The following is a 14,905-nucleotide window of genomic DNA, read 5'->3' on the forward strand; positions in this document are numbered from 1 at the left end:
GTTACACAGTTGTAAGTACATAAATCCTTCATAAAAAATTCTAAAAGGCTGACAGGCACAAAATTCTTCCCTTCAAATCTGAAGGAAGACATGAATATTTTATTCAGAGTATGCTCAGTTCAGTCATCAACTATATTCTGAAAGGGAACAGGACTAGAAAAAACCAACAGCTCCAGTACCAGATCAGGAGCTGAGTCCCAACAGAAAAAAAAATATTTTCTGATTCAAAAAAGTATTTTTGCAGCAATTAATTTAAAAATCTATTTCATAGGCAGAGAAAAATATGAATAGCAGCTCAATTTTGTGTTCTCTGCGCTTTACACATAAGACATTTTGAATTTAAATTTGTCACAACCCTTATAACCAGTCACTCTTGACTCTACATTCTTCACTCAATGAAGCTTGCAGTATTAGAGCTCTTGTACACTATGCAAGCAATCATTTGTGAAATGGCGTATTTGGTGAGGGTATTTGCCATTATCTCCTCTCTAAAATAAAGGTCCTTCAGAAATTTCATCTTCTTCATTTAATGTTTAATGGTCTGCTTAATAAACACAACACAGTAACATGCAAGACAGTACACGACTATAGCATGAACAAAATCCCAAGAAAGTAGCTGGATTTTACTTAATCAAGACTAATGTAAGAGCAATCAGAGGCAGGACTCCTGAAAATTAATTACTTAATTAAATTCAGCCTTAAATATAGAACATTACTATTCTAAGTTCCCCCTTGTCACTTTAGCTTTCAAATAAAATTTTAGTTAAGAAATCTGTAATTATGGTAATACAAAAACATAACTGCACCACCTGTTAAAAGCTGGTCTTTAGCAACTACATCTTTCAGACAGCCAACTTCAATGGATACAGACATTTCCTAGCAAATACAATTAAGCATAAAAGAATACAGAAGATAATACAGTAATCATGCTTATCTAGGTTAAGTTTTGCAGGGTTTTTTGTTTCAGTTTCACAAAAGGGAAAGTCACTTGCATTTGGCTCACTAAGCTAAAAAGACAGTCTAGCTGAAAAGATATTCCTGAAAACAAGTGGGACAATAGTGTTATGGTACTGTTTGGGCCTGTTTGTATCAAAACATCTATGACATCAGAGCAACAATCATTTTAATTCTCAAAATCCTCTTTCCTACACAGTTATGAACTGTCTCATTTTAAATGTAGACTTAAAACCATTCAGAATTACAAATTTGACTTAGGCAAATATTAAAAAAAACCCTAAGATTATCTCAACATACATTTAACTATTCACAAATCTCCACACTTGGCAAACAAAACCCACCAAGCCTGGAAGCTCAAGGAAAGGATGTGCTAATTGAATGAAATAATGGAAGTCTGATGAATAAAAGAAGTAATGAAAAGGTATGAAAAAGAGGGTAAAATGTGACTCTGAACAGTCTTCCTTTAGCACTAATGAAAATGAGAGGGTGCAGAAAGACAATAGTACTGATTGAATCTTAATGATACAAGTACCACTTCAAACTGCTTGAGAAACAAGTACATGATGTGGGGACACACTTATATCACTGATGGGAATGCTGATGAACACCAATAAAATCTATTCCCTTGCCCCTTTCCTGTGAACACCAATTTAGAACAAACAGGATGTTTTCTTTTCTGGCAGCCATCACTACTAGCCCAGCAATGCTAAGAACAGTTTACAGATCTGACTGTAGTCAGGAAAACATTATCTGTGACAGAAAATGCTGCACTTGCAATAAAATGCTTGTGTTTCCATTTGACCAATTGTGGAACTTAACATCCTACATTTTAAAAGGGAGAAAACCCCCAAAACACTAGCCCCTTGTTGCTGTCTGAAACCAGCACCCCGGAAGAAGAGAATCCAGGTTACAGTGAGTGCTGCCTTAGAAGCCTATGCAAAAAATCGTGCCTGCATTCCACATGCTCTTCACCACAGGGACAGCCACAGCAGGAGGTGAGTTTCAAAAGTAAATGAGTGCTGAAAAACTCCAGTCAAAAATTCATTTGTAAATAGTTATATGGCTGTTTTGTTCAATCTGCTTCCAGATAACACAAAATTACACTGTTTATGACAATCTTGTCATTTCATCAAAGCAAATTCTCTTTTCCCAACAGGTACCTTTTGTTCAACAGAACGGTTAATTAAAAGTAGTTATGTCTTAGTTACTCAGAAATGAAACTAAATGGGAAATAAAATGTATTTCAGAGGAAATTGTATGAATCTAACAAGACTCAGACTGATGTCACTGCCCAGAAGTAAATTCTTTATCAGCTGTCATGGGCAGCAAACAAAACTGAATGAAACATCAGAAGACAATGGATGCATTTTCAGGTTTTAATACTAAAAATGAGACTGCCCCAGCCCCAGAGTCGCCTCAAGGCAGACTCCAGCTTACTGCTGCTGTTGAGGCTAGAGGGTTGGCTGGGGCTCTGCTGCAGGATCTCTAGCTCTGAGCTGCCCCAATTTTGGCCCCCTCAATATTCAAGTCTTACTCTGGGAGCTCTTGGCTTCTATCTGACTGGAGACTGGGCTAGGGGAGAAATGAAGAAGTAAACTAGGTCATGTAGGCATTTAAAATTACATTTTTGTTTCTACTTAAAACCTGCTGTTGTCCTTCCAGGAATGCATAAACTCTAGCCAAGATTTTCTTAACATGCATACAGGCCAAATGCCAGAGATTACATATTCAACAAAAAGAAATACATTGAGAATGTAGCAGCACAGGATTTTTCTCCGATGCTAACATGAAGACTACACAAATAATAACAAAAATAGAAGATATTTCTGTCTCTTAACAGAAATTCACTTGGATATTTCAGAAAGAGGTGCCTTTCAATAAGTTCTTATGCTTTTTTATGTCTGTCCTGGGTAACACTCGTTGCAGCATCTCAGAGAAGTATGGCTATGAAGTATGAATGAAGGTACAGTCTTCAAGTCCAGTTACCTCTCAATTCAATAATTTTCAAGCACATTTCTGTGGCTAATGCATTGCTGGACATCCCAGCTATCACAGATAAATAATCAGTGTGTATACTGCCCAGGAGAAAGGCATAATAAGATGATGACAAACACGATATAGCAGCAAAAAATGAATTAAAAAAAAAAAAAAAATTCCACTGCCCACAACAGGAATTTGCCACAGTCTTTAACTGAATTTACTTGAAGTAAAGATATTTTTCTTTTTCTGCCATTTAAGAAGAAACAAACAAACAAACAAAAAAAGCTTCAAAGCACAGATGGTTTTACAATTAAAGAAATGATACCTACAGATCAACATGAACTATGTGGAACTGAAAACAAAACTCTACGACTGAACATTCCTTTGTGGGTCTGGAAGCAGATTATCCACCAATCTCCCCAAACTAAAATTATTTCTGAACTAGAATTAGTAGGACAAATGCACCAAAACAGGATTATTCTAGTCATGCTGGATATACACAGAACCATGGAATATCCTGAGTTGGAAAGGCCTCACTTGAATAATCAAATCAAACTCCTGGCCCTGCACAGGATACCCCAACAGTCACACCATGTGCCTGAGGGCATTGTCCAGATGCTTCTCAAACTCTGGGTTGATACTGTGATCACTTCCCTGGGGAGCCTGTTCCAGTGCCCAATCACCCTCTGAGTGAAGAAAATTTTCCTGATATCCAACCTATACCTCTCCTGACAACTTTAGGCCATTCCCTCAGGTCCTGTCACTGTCACCACAGAGGAGAGATCAGTGTCTGCCCCTCCTGTTCCCCTCATAAGGAAATTCTAACTGCAGTGACGTCTCCCCTCCGTCTCCTCCAGGCTGAACAGACCAAGTGACCTCAGGTGCTCCTCACACAGCTTCCCCTCAAGGCCCTTTACCACCTTTGTTGCCCTTCTTTGGACATTCTCTAATGGCTTAATGTCTTTTTTATATTGTGGTACCCAAAACTGCACACAGTTTGTTAACTTCTGCAAAATAAAGTGCTTTGTGACTTTCAAAATGAACCACTGCAAAAGCAAGATGTTAATTTTCATTCACAGGATTACTTCTTAAAGAATTTATATTCTTCTTTCAATTGTGTTCCAAGTGACATTTAAACCCAAGTTTGTTTCCTTCCAGTTATACTTGTTATCCAAGAAGATTTGCTGCAGTAGAAAATGTGCACTTGGCTCTGTTTTGGGTTTTATTTCGATGTATAACAAAATCAAAATTGGAGGCACCAGATCCTTCAACAGGATCAAAGATAAGGAATTACTCCTCTGTGTAAGAAAAAAAAAAAAAAAAAAAAAAAGTGTATTCCCACTGAGTTTCAGAGATCACCACACATAGCAGGACTCTTGAATTCTCTCTAGTGTTTGCACAAAAAAGTCCCATACAGCAAGAGGTAAAACTCTTTTCTACTCCAAGAACCACATTAGAGAGCCCAGTTAAACATTCTTTGACACAGTCAAACCTTGGCTTTCTCCTGAAGCATAAGCATGACCATGTTTAAGCTGGTCCTTGAGTCAGATGATTGGTGTGCAGCACACAAACCTCTGATCTGGTTCAAGGACACTGCTGGAGCACAGCCACGCTGGGTGACTGCTGCCCTGAACAAACAGCTCTTCTTCCCACTTGAAGGCAAGAGGCACACTCAAAGGGTAACGTGCTGAAAAGCCACTTTCTTTCAGTTCACCCCAGCTACTATTCCACATTTTCTTTCTCTCCCCTCAACATGCACCCCTGTCAAAATAAATTACCCTTTTTTTTTTTACTCAGAGTGGCTTCTGATTGTTCTCACACATATGTTAGACTTTAACATCAAAAATGTTTGCTTTCTTTCCCCCAGTTTAAACATTAGGGGTTTTCTTCCTGCTTCTGAACTACAAAAAATAAATAGTAATAAAAATCAGTTATACTGTAGTTACTGATGAGAGTCATCTAAACAGCCAGACTACTTATAAACAGTCAGTGATGACAGACTACCATATGCTAAGCTTCCCATCACTGTGCCAGAAAACATTATATTCACCTTAATTATAGAAACAGTGATTTTTCCCCTCAGTGGTGATGTAACACAAGCAGAACTCCTGTTCTGCAGTGCATTTCTGTCTGCAGCAAAGGCCAGCATATGCACATATTGTCAAGCATTTCTGCAAACAGATCAAGTTGCCAAGTCTGCAGCTAACCTGAATGGTGTCAGAAGGAACAAAGAATGCAAACTTTACCTTGTGTGTTCTGCTGAAATATTTTGTTCAGATCCAAAGAGGAAGCTCTGGAATGTGATTTTTGTGGCCTTGGAGGTGGAGTAGGAGGCTCTTCTCCCTTTTTCATGGCATCTTCTATTGATGTGCTAGAATAAGACCTTAGGAAAAACATGTTGGGGAAAAGCAGAAAATATTTTGCTTCAAAAATGAATTTTAAACAACTGTAGTGATATAGTACCTAAAAACATACTGACCAGAAGTCAGGTTCATGGTGGAAATTCCTTGTCCTAATGACTAAGAGTTCTCTCTTATAACAACAGATTTATTTGGCAACAGAAGGACCTAAGCATGTGGAGAAAGGAACGAGTCATGCTTACAGGGCTAGTATTTTTAAGGCTTTTTCTAAGACAGCTTGAGGCCTTCTTATGTAACTTTGCCAGCAGGATAATTGTAGCAACTCTTCTGAATAAACCAAAGTAAAATTCCCCACATAAACCCCTTGGAGTTTCTGTTGCCTTTCTCAACTGCAAGGGTAGTGTTTATACAGGTATAGATTCTTCTTCTTCTGTGTAAGTACACATTTTGTAACTTGTAATATTCTCACTAGTACAACGAATTTTTAACTATTAGAATAAATTTTCCATAAGAAACAGTCACCAAATTCCACAAAATCTGGAAAAACTGAATGGCTCCAAAGTGACTACGTCTGGTCAAATACATGGCTCAGCATCTCTTTCCAGGCCCTCCCACAGCACATTAATCCCAATGTAGTGTGGTGCATTTGATAAGAATTTTGATTTAGCTGAATACAGTCCAATTTTGTTCAGCTGTTGTAGTTATCAGTTTAGAAAAAGCAAGACCAAGACTCTATTCAAAATGAGCACTGGCAACATGAGATGTTAGACTTACTGTAACACATTCTGCATGTCAGGGCAAGACCAAAAGCGCATTTGAGTAAAACAGAAATAACTCCTACTAATGGCAAATGGCCTTTTTTTTTTTTTTTTTTTTTTTTTTTTTTTTTTTTTTTTTTGCAAAACAGGTTCTTAATATCCAGTGCCAGCTGTCCAATTAAGAGCATATTGAGTAATATCCTATTACCCTCACTCTCTAGGTCCAGGTGTGTCAATTTATGAGCCACTTCACATAACCACTCATAAAAAGCTAATGGAGATTCTCTGTCTCCCTGCTTTACCTCATACAACTTTGCAAGACTCTCAGGTTTTTTCACTCCATTATGAATTCCATATAAAATCAACATTTTTACTCCTTTTATTCCAACATCTTAATTCAATCCCATTCAAAATCTTCTTTAGGGAGAAGTTCATCAGGATTTGGTATTCCTGCTCCCCTAATTTTCTGATTTAGCTCCTCAGCTTTTCTCCTACTCAGTCCTTCCTCTGCTTTTTCTAGAACTACTCTTTTTTCCTTCATAAATAAACAAATTTCTAACCAAACTTTTGTATCTCCCCAGCTGGGGTTACGTGTCATCATCACAAATTTAATAATATTATGCATATCATTTGGATTACAATGAGATGCAACATCCTGTTTCCAAGTCAATAAATCACAGTTAGTAAACAGTACAGGCACATAGATGGCCTTCCCAGCAGTCCCATAATTCTTCTTAAAGGAGCCTGAATCACTGATTTACTCCATATCCTCTTGTTCTGGTTCTGCTAGAGACAAGATTTCCTGATTTACTTCTTTGTCTAATAGGACTGTCAGAGTCCTCCTCACCCTTTGAATCAGAATTTTCAGGACTCGCCAGAGAAGCCAACAATTCTACCTTGTTTATTACCATCACGAAATTTACCAGATTTACTTTCCCTCCACAAAATCTTTCACTGTTCTTGTTTTCTCAGTTACTGAATATATTCCAATCTGCTTTTGAAGTCCATTAATACACATTTTTTTCCTAACATCCCAATCATTCTTTAAAGAGAAAAATAAATCCCCCTATTCTATTTCATCCCATTTCCAACAAGCACAGCAGGTCTGAGTTCAAGGATGTGACCAAGCATCTCCAATCTCAACTTCTGCACTGGAGCAGTGACATACAGTCAGATGTGAGACAGCCACATGTGACAGAGTAGTCACAATCAAGTGACTTTTCCTGAGCTTGTTTAAGCATTTGGTGTTCTATGTATTTGTGCACATTTTTTTCATATTTGCTATTTAGTAACACTGCAAGAAAATCTAGAACTTTGCAGAAACTAAAAAGCTTTGGCTAGCAGTATAAAAACAACACACAAGGCAGTTCAGCCTTCCCAAATACAGGTCCTAAGAACAGATGATTTCAATCCTCAATCACCATGCTTACAGCTGATCCTCTCTTACTAGCAGGCTTTGACAAGCCTGTGAGCAAACAGCTTCTGATTATACTCTCATTACCCAAGAAAAAAAAATCCCAAGCAGAGTCCTCTAACTAGCACCATAAATGAAAAGTTTAAGGTGAATTAACAACATGCCTATACACCAGTAGGTGACAACCAACCCAAGTTGTAATCTATTTATATACAATATTTTCTGGCACAGGTTTCCCTTTTCTTTCAAACATCCAAATTCAGCAGGTGTCACTTGTAGCACACAACAGTCCTGAAGTCTTCCTATCACACACCAACCAGCCACAGCCAAGCACATGGATGCCAATAAAAGGATTCACTCACCCACACCCAAGAGCTGAGCTACTACTGCTGTTTCTGTAGGAATGTGCAGTGTCTCCCTCCATTTGAAATCACCGTGCAGGTTGGAAGAGCACAGAATTGCTGAGGATGTTCCCTGCAATGGGGTGGTCCCAGCTGTCCTGCCCCTGGGGCTGGGCTGGAGGCAGTCACCACCCTGACAAGGCAGCAGGGCTGGGAAGACAGGCAAAACTTCCAGCACCTTATGACCAGAGATCATGGGGCCCTAGTACAGTATTTATGTAGGGTCTCTAGCTTACAGATTCCTCCTGGTAAATCTGTCTGATCTGAGCTGTACTTCCAGCACAACACCAATAAAAAAAAAAAAAAAAATCCAACACCAGTTCTGATGCCTTGTATCTAACACTAGAAAAACATGTTTTTTCCTGAAACAGGAATGAAAGCAGTACCTGGATCGTGGTCTGGCTCTGAGTGCATTAGGTTCTTGAGCAGCTGGAACAGAAAAGAAAAAAGATCTGCTAAAACATCTTATTTTAAATAAATGTCTTTAGCTTCAGAATCAATTTCCCTTAAACACATGAGTGTTGCAAATGTGGATGTGAGAGTATACTCATCTCACATGAGCAATGGGGATTGATTTTCACTTCTTCTTCCCCTTTGTTTTTGTAGTGTGTGAATGTCCTAAGAATTCAAAAGCCAACATATAATGAGAGCTTCACCTTTTTCATTTGGGTACCAGAACACAGGAAGAGCAATAGGTCTGGTAGCTCTGACCTGTAGTCATGGATGTAGTTGTGATAAAACAACGTAAGAAACAACATAAACTTTTTATAGAAAACATCTTGTTGTTCTTAGTCCAGGTATCCATTACTTCTCCTGCTTCCAAAAGCATGAAGGTTTATGTCCTTCCTAAATACTTTAACTAATCAGTATAAATGAACGTCACCAATTGCAAAATATTAACATGTTATGTTGAGACTGTTTTGACCTTGGCAAGGAAAGGTATTTGAAGGAAGAAAGCTTTTAAGTCTAAATGTTGATCAAACACATTTCCATTACTGTAAAAATGGGTTTCTGTTATTTGGATGTTTTCCAAATATCTGCCACATGCAGGTTTTAGGCGATAGGAAAATAACAGTGCTGAATTATCATCTCTGGGTAATTCCTTGAGGCTGTTCCTTGGTTTACATTGTCTTTTCTGTTACTCTCCTTACTAGTATGAGATAATTTTGAGAAAACATATCTGCATGATTGCTTTCAAATTCATCCCACTGAGATATCCTCCAGGTATTACAGCAGCATCAATGATCCCAGTGCACATACAAAGTGAATCCTTGTATTTCTCCCAGTCTACTAATCAAGGTACAACACTCGAGAGAAATGAAAAGGTTGGGGGAAAAAAAATTTGTCAGAATTTCTAGCTTCCTTCAGATATATGCCTACTTTCAAGTCAGACATTTATCACCAGCTACTACAGAGCATTTATCATCAGCTACCACAGAGCACTACCTGAGAATACAATGGATCCTCCAAACCACAGAGTAGGAGCTGCCTGTGGCAGTAGCTGGCAAATACTGAGTTTTTAATGGCTTTCACTGTACTTCTGCACAGACCCTCCACAGGAAGCTTTAGGCTCATAGAAGACAAGTAGCAGCAGATGGCACATGTACAGCCACACACTAGCTTTTCATAAAAGAAACTGCTATTAGGATCATGCAGAGCTGGTTGGTGTTTTGGATAGAATAAATCCCACTGCAGCCAGCAGTGACCACTTATAAACCAAGTTCTAGTACATTGTGATCACCAAACTGATTCACAGTCATTCCAGATTTCTCTGCAACAAACTCTTCCTAGCAACTAAAGAAGGGAGAGAGAATTAATATTAAAATATGCAGTGATGATAATCCTCCTCCCTCTCCCTGTGTCAAACTCCCAGAGAATACAACTTCAGACACTGCTTCCCTACAGCCATATGACCCAGTTTTCCAATGCTGAAATTGCTGATTATTAAATTACATGAACAATTATTAAATATGCCACTTGGAAATAGGAAGTATAAATCCCTTCCAAGCTAAACCATGTTTAAGAATCTTCAAATTTTCCTTTTCTTATGGAGACTGTAATTCTATTCGCACTTCTTTTAGAAAGTCTTTCAAATAAAAAACCCATAGGTAAAACTGACATTCAAACTCTCCAAGGACATCCTATTGAGGTAAACAGGAAAGCACATAAGGAAGAGAGAATTCCAAAAGGACTACTAATAAAAAATGATAGCAATAGAATGCTACTGCCAAGGATTTTCTTTTTAAGCTTTTGAAAAACTAGGAAATTCAAGGCTATAGTTACAGAATACCCAGACTTAGCTTTCCTTTCAGAAGAAGTAGTACAATACAAAAAATACTATGAAGCAGGTCCTTCATTATTAGGACATACAAATAATTGTGGCAGGATTTCCAAGAAACATGCAGCTGTTTTGGTACCTTCAGTCTGTGCACACTTCATGTCTGAGGTGCAGGTTTATACACACATTACAAAATTACTCAATATGATACAAAGCTATTCATCCAGTTCTTGAGTTTTCCCTGTTTCTACTGCTATGGTTACACAAGCATAACTTTCATGAAATTAATAAGTTAAACCTGTTGAAAAAATAATTTACATTAGTTATTTAAAAGTTTGTGTGATTCCTGGAGTAGTAGTGCCTGAGCAGCTTGGTCTGCAGTAACGAAAGAGGGTGTGAAGGTTCCTGTTTTGGGTGTTGAGCTGCTCCTACAGCCCCCTTTGCAAGGCAGCTTCATTTTAACATTCCAAAGGATGCTGATTTGTTAACTTTTGACTGTAGCCTAACATCTTACACTCAACAGATGCCTCCTTGTTTTACAGGCTTAAGACCAGGTGGAAAATTTTGCTAGAAAAGGCTAAAGAAAAAAACCCAAAGCATTCCCCACTAGTCATCAACCTCAATAACTCATCTCCCTATTGGTCATCTAGGGAGAAATGTACAATTTAAATGCTTGGAAATTTGGCCCTCAATCTTTTAAAAGGCTAAGGCCAACAATGATCCTGCACTTGGGAGTCTAAATAAACTGGCCAGACATTCAGAATGCTGAGCATATAAAGTTCTTACCAATTTCAAATTTCTAGACCTTCTGATGGCAAAGAAAACTTTCACAGACTATCATCTTTCCTGAGTTTACATAAACAGCCTAAATCAATAACCAAAGCATGTAAAATTTCTCCCACTTCATCCCAAATGAGTTTTCAAGCTGGAGGTTAATGATTGCAATGACCTTTCAGAATAGTGACTGATTCTGAAACAACCACTCAATTACTGTGCTGCATTTAATCCACTGGATAGAAAAACATTTTTACTTTTCACATCAGTTGTAGCATGCAACCTGAGAATGTGCTGGCTCAAATCCTCAATGTGCAGCACAGCAAGAGTGGAACCCCTGCAGGGACAGCAGCCACAATGATGGACTGAAATTCTGACACTGTCCCCTTTGGTATAAAAACACAGCAACACTGCTGGAGGAGCCCAGCAGCATGGGCAAGACCTTCCTGACCAGGAGATGAAAGACACAGGGGAAGGAGATGTGCAGGTGACAGTAAGTTTTATTCAAAAATGTACTAAAGATAGAATTGCTGAACTGAAAGTAAAACTCCCCTGTGCTCCCAGGCAAAACCAGGAGGAAGGAGAAGAGAATGGAAAGTCATGCAACCTCTCTCCCCTTTCCCTGAGAGGGATGTGCAAGAGAGTGTGTGTGTGTGTAAAGGAGAAGCAGCAATCTTTTGGGAATAGGAGCTGAAGATAGCAAATCTGGCAGCTGCCAAGTGTTTGGGAAGAAGCCAGGAAAAAAAGATTTGGGAAATGAGGCATGCAGCTGCTGAGCAGCCATGAATAAATCGAGCTATAAGACAAAAACTGCTGTAACAGACATGTGGGGTCCATTTTCTTAATCAAGGATATCTTCATGAGTAAAAACATTCATGCAAAAGGAAGAGAAAGCAAGATTTTTAGCTTGACTGAGACCAGGGAGGGCTTACAAACATTCCTACCACTGTACAAAGAGATTAACAAAGAAGGCGGCCAGGGAGGTCTGACGAACTGAACTGAATGCAGGGGAAGTTTCTGGAGCAAATAAGTAATTTTGACATATGCTGTTCCAAAAATAACATTTTCCGGAACGATAGGAACAAGGAGAGTATGTTAGAGCTGGAGAGAGAAAAATCAGGAGTGGTTTCAACAAACAAGCCTTGAGTCAAAAGTTTGCCTCAGTGTCTTAAGTGCCTCAAGGTCTGTGTTTCCATAATGCTCTCTGTCCTGTAACTCCTTGACACAAAATAGGAAAGCTAAGCTTTCACACAGAAACAGGCCACTTCAGAATAGTTACCAAAACACTGCATAGTTATTCTATACTTTGATGATGTTTTACCAAGAGGTACAATATTCATGCTTTTGCATCTTGTTTGTAGCACAGAACTCCAGAATCTTTAAAATGGCTTAAAACATTTTCCACAGGAAGAACCCACACACTGCCAACGAGGGAAAGAAAGCAAGAAAACCTTTTGACAACCTGAAGAGGTAATTAATATTTATCTTACAAATAGCAGTCATTATGAGCTAAAAGCTAATATCAGTAGGAAAAATAGTACAAGAGAAAAAGATTATTTCAAATATTAATCAAATTACACTAATTTAGGCTTAATGTGATATAGAAATACTTGATCAAAATTCTCATGCAAATAACACATGGTATTTATTTTTCCTTACCTGCTTTCACAGTCAAGTGCTGAAATTCCTTTGGTATACTTTTAAGAGTAGTGCTTACTTTAAGAGCTTAAGAAAAATAAAAAAAAGATAATTACTTCAAGTACGTGAGGGTAAAATCTAGAAGTATCAAGTCTGAGAAAAGAACACCTAAACTGGTATTAGACATCTTGTAATGCCAAACATACTTGAAAAGTAGCCAAATACCCTCAGAAAACTGAAGCACTCAAACAAGTAACAATTTCCAAGAGCACAAAAGTCAAGACGAGAAAGAAAGACCTATGCTCAAGTTGCCAAATAATTTCAAATTTTGAGAATTTGTGGGGTTGAGTGCTTATCCTCCTTCCACATTCCCCTATGCAAACTTTCTAATGGAGTTTTTAAATGCACCATAGTGTATTTAGATGTATTTTAACACTCAGTGTTAAATGACCACTTGGAATGAAATCTCTCCTGCTCTAGGATGAACCTGCTTTAGCAAAGAGGTTGAACCAGATGTCCCTTCCAACCTTACCTGCTCCATGATCTGCCTGTATCAAAGAAAACATGGAAAGTTTTGGGTCTTGTAACCCAGTTCAGTTTACATTATCTTCCAAATTTAACTACATTATAATCTAAGTCAAGGTAATTTACTTGTATACTTTTGAGAATGCAGGAAAATTTGCTTCTACTGTCCTGAACTGCAGGTTCTTGACTTCTGGGGAGATCCCCTCAGTCAGGAGACTGATCTGTTCTCATGCTTCTCAGAATAATAATAAAGGTAGAACGTGGAACAAAAGTGTTTGTTCTTTGGCTGAAAAGGTAGCAATCTGTGTCATAAATACAGCATATCTTCAGCCCTGAAGGAGGACTGCATGTCTCAAAACATGCAGGCTCCTATGTGACTTGACACGTCAGCTACAAAACTCAAAGCACAACTTTGTCATCTAAACAGGGAAAAAGCATTCCCTTAGTAAAAAGTAAATCTTCCCAAGACATTTCAAAGCAATAACCTTCAAGGTTCAAGTCCTTCTCTGGTTCATTATACATTTTACAACAAAACAAACCTTGTCAAAACACTGATTTCTTACAATATACTGACGTGTCAAAATGTTTTACAAACACACGTCAACTCTTGACAAACTTTTTTTGAAAAAGGGACACTGGGAATCTGTCGAACTCTGTCACACCTGAGTGTGGAAGATGAATCAGGAATGTGGACTACCTGGTCTCACAGCTCTGACGCAACCTTTACATGTGGACATCTGGGAGGCCAAGACATTTTTTATTTTAATTAATGCATGATCTGCAGCTCTGAGAATCAGGCAACAAAATACCCACAACTGTTTCGTTTCTACAATGGAGGGACAGCAAGTAAGAACTGGAAAAAGGGAATATAAGAGGGCTATAATATAGCTATCTGAGATCTGGTGTCAATTCTAGAAGCCACAGAAGCTACTGCAGTTAAAAAAAAGATCAAATTCACATGACTTGCTGCTGATGGATGTCAAATGAAGTGAATGAATCAAGTCTTTTCAGTCCAATTTGATTAAAACTTTTGTTTTGCAAGAAAATACAGGGCTTTTTTTTTCCAAATAGCAGTAAAAACTGATTTTGAAGTGTTGGTGTTTCTTGCAAAAATGGAAATTGAAAATTTGGCACAGTGTAATCTTTACCCTTAAAAAATTCCTGATAACAATTAAATTTTTGTTTAAGTAAGAAGTACAACATTAATTGTCATAGGACTAGACATATTTTAGAAGGTAGATTTTATATCATTCACATATGATAGAACTAATTTTGAAGCAAACCTCTCAGTTTATTTGTCTCAAACTCAGCTGCTGTGAGATATCTCTTTAGATCTTTAGCAACACATAGCCATCTTAGAAATTAAACACACCATTGCTTCTGTCAGCAAACATAATGGCTTACTAAAAATACACATAATTTAATCCCCAATGGAAGAAAAAGTTCTTTATTTAAATACCTTGTTTGTCATCTTTCTTTCCATCTTGTAACAGGGGAGAGTTATCAGGTACCTCTTCAGCTGATGACTTCTAAAGAAAGAAGATTTGTTAATTACACTGATTGTTACAGATCATACCTTTCCACAGTCAAATATTTAAGAAGACAGTTCAACACAAATAATGGCAACATTTGCTCTTGCACCACAATTTCTTTGTTAAATAAAGAAGAATAGAGGACCTACAGAAAGACAATATAACTCTGCTTTTCAAGGTACAGCAGTTCCACACCTGAAATTAGTAAGAGGAGCACTTCAGCAGTGAAAGACTGAAGGAGATAAGGACAATAGGTAAGGAGAGACTTCTCCCAACAGAGCCATATCT

At 38.0% G+C, this 14,905-nt stretch overlaps 1 protein-coding gene across 3 annotated transcripts in view; it reads right to left on the minus strand.

Annotated features, from left to right (window-relative positions):
* Nucleotides 1–14,905, minus strand: part of REPS2 (RALBP1 associated Eps domain containing 2) — a gene marked incomplete at its 5' end in the record, with an annotated part of 95,836 nt that overhangs the window by 27,720 nt on the left and 53,211 nt on the right. For all 3 annotated transcript variants that reach the window (XM_083885140.1, XM_083885139.1, XM_083885141.1), the window contains 4 exons: nucleotides 5,184–5,320; nucleotides 8,257–8,299; nucleotides 12,582–12,647; nucleotides 14,545–14,614. In XM_083885140.1, coding sequence (XP_083741266.1) covers nucleotides 5,184–5,320; nucleotides 8,257–8,299; nucleotides 12,582–12,647; nucleotides 14,545–14,614 — 316 coding nt within the window. The remainder of the gene's footprint in view (nucleotides 1–5,183; nucleotides 5,321–8,256; nucleotides 8,300–12,581; nucleotides 12,648–14,544; nucleotides 14,615–14,905) is intronic.

The sequence above is a fragment of the Zosterops lateralis genome (assembly GCF_965231275.1).
Source record: "Zosterops lateralis genome assembly, chromosome: 2".
NCBI lineage: Eukaryota > Metazoa > Chordata > Aves > Passeriformes > Zosteropidae > Zosterops > Zosterops lateralis.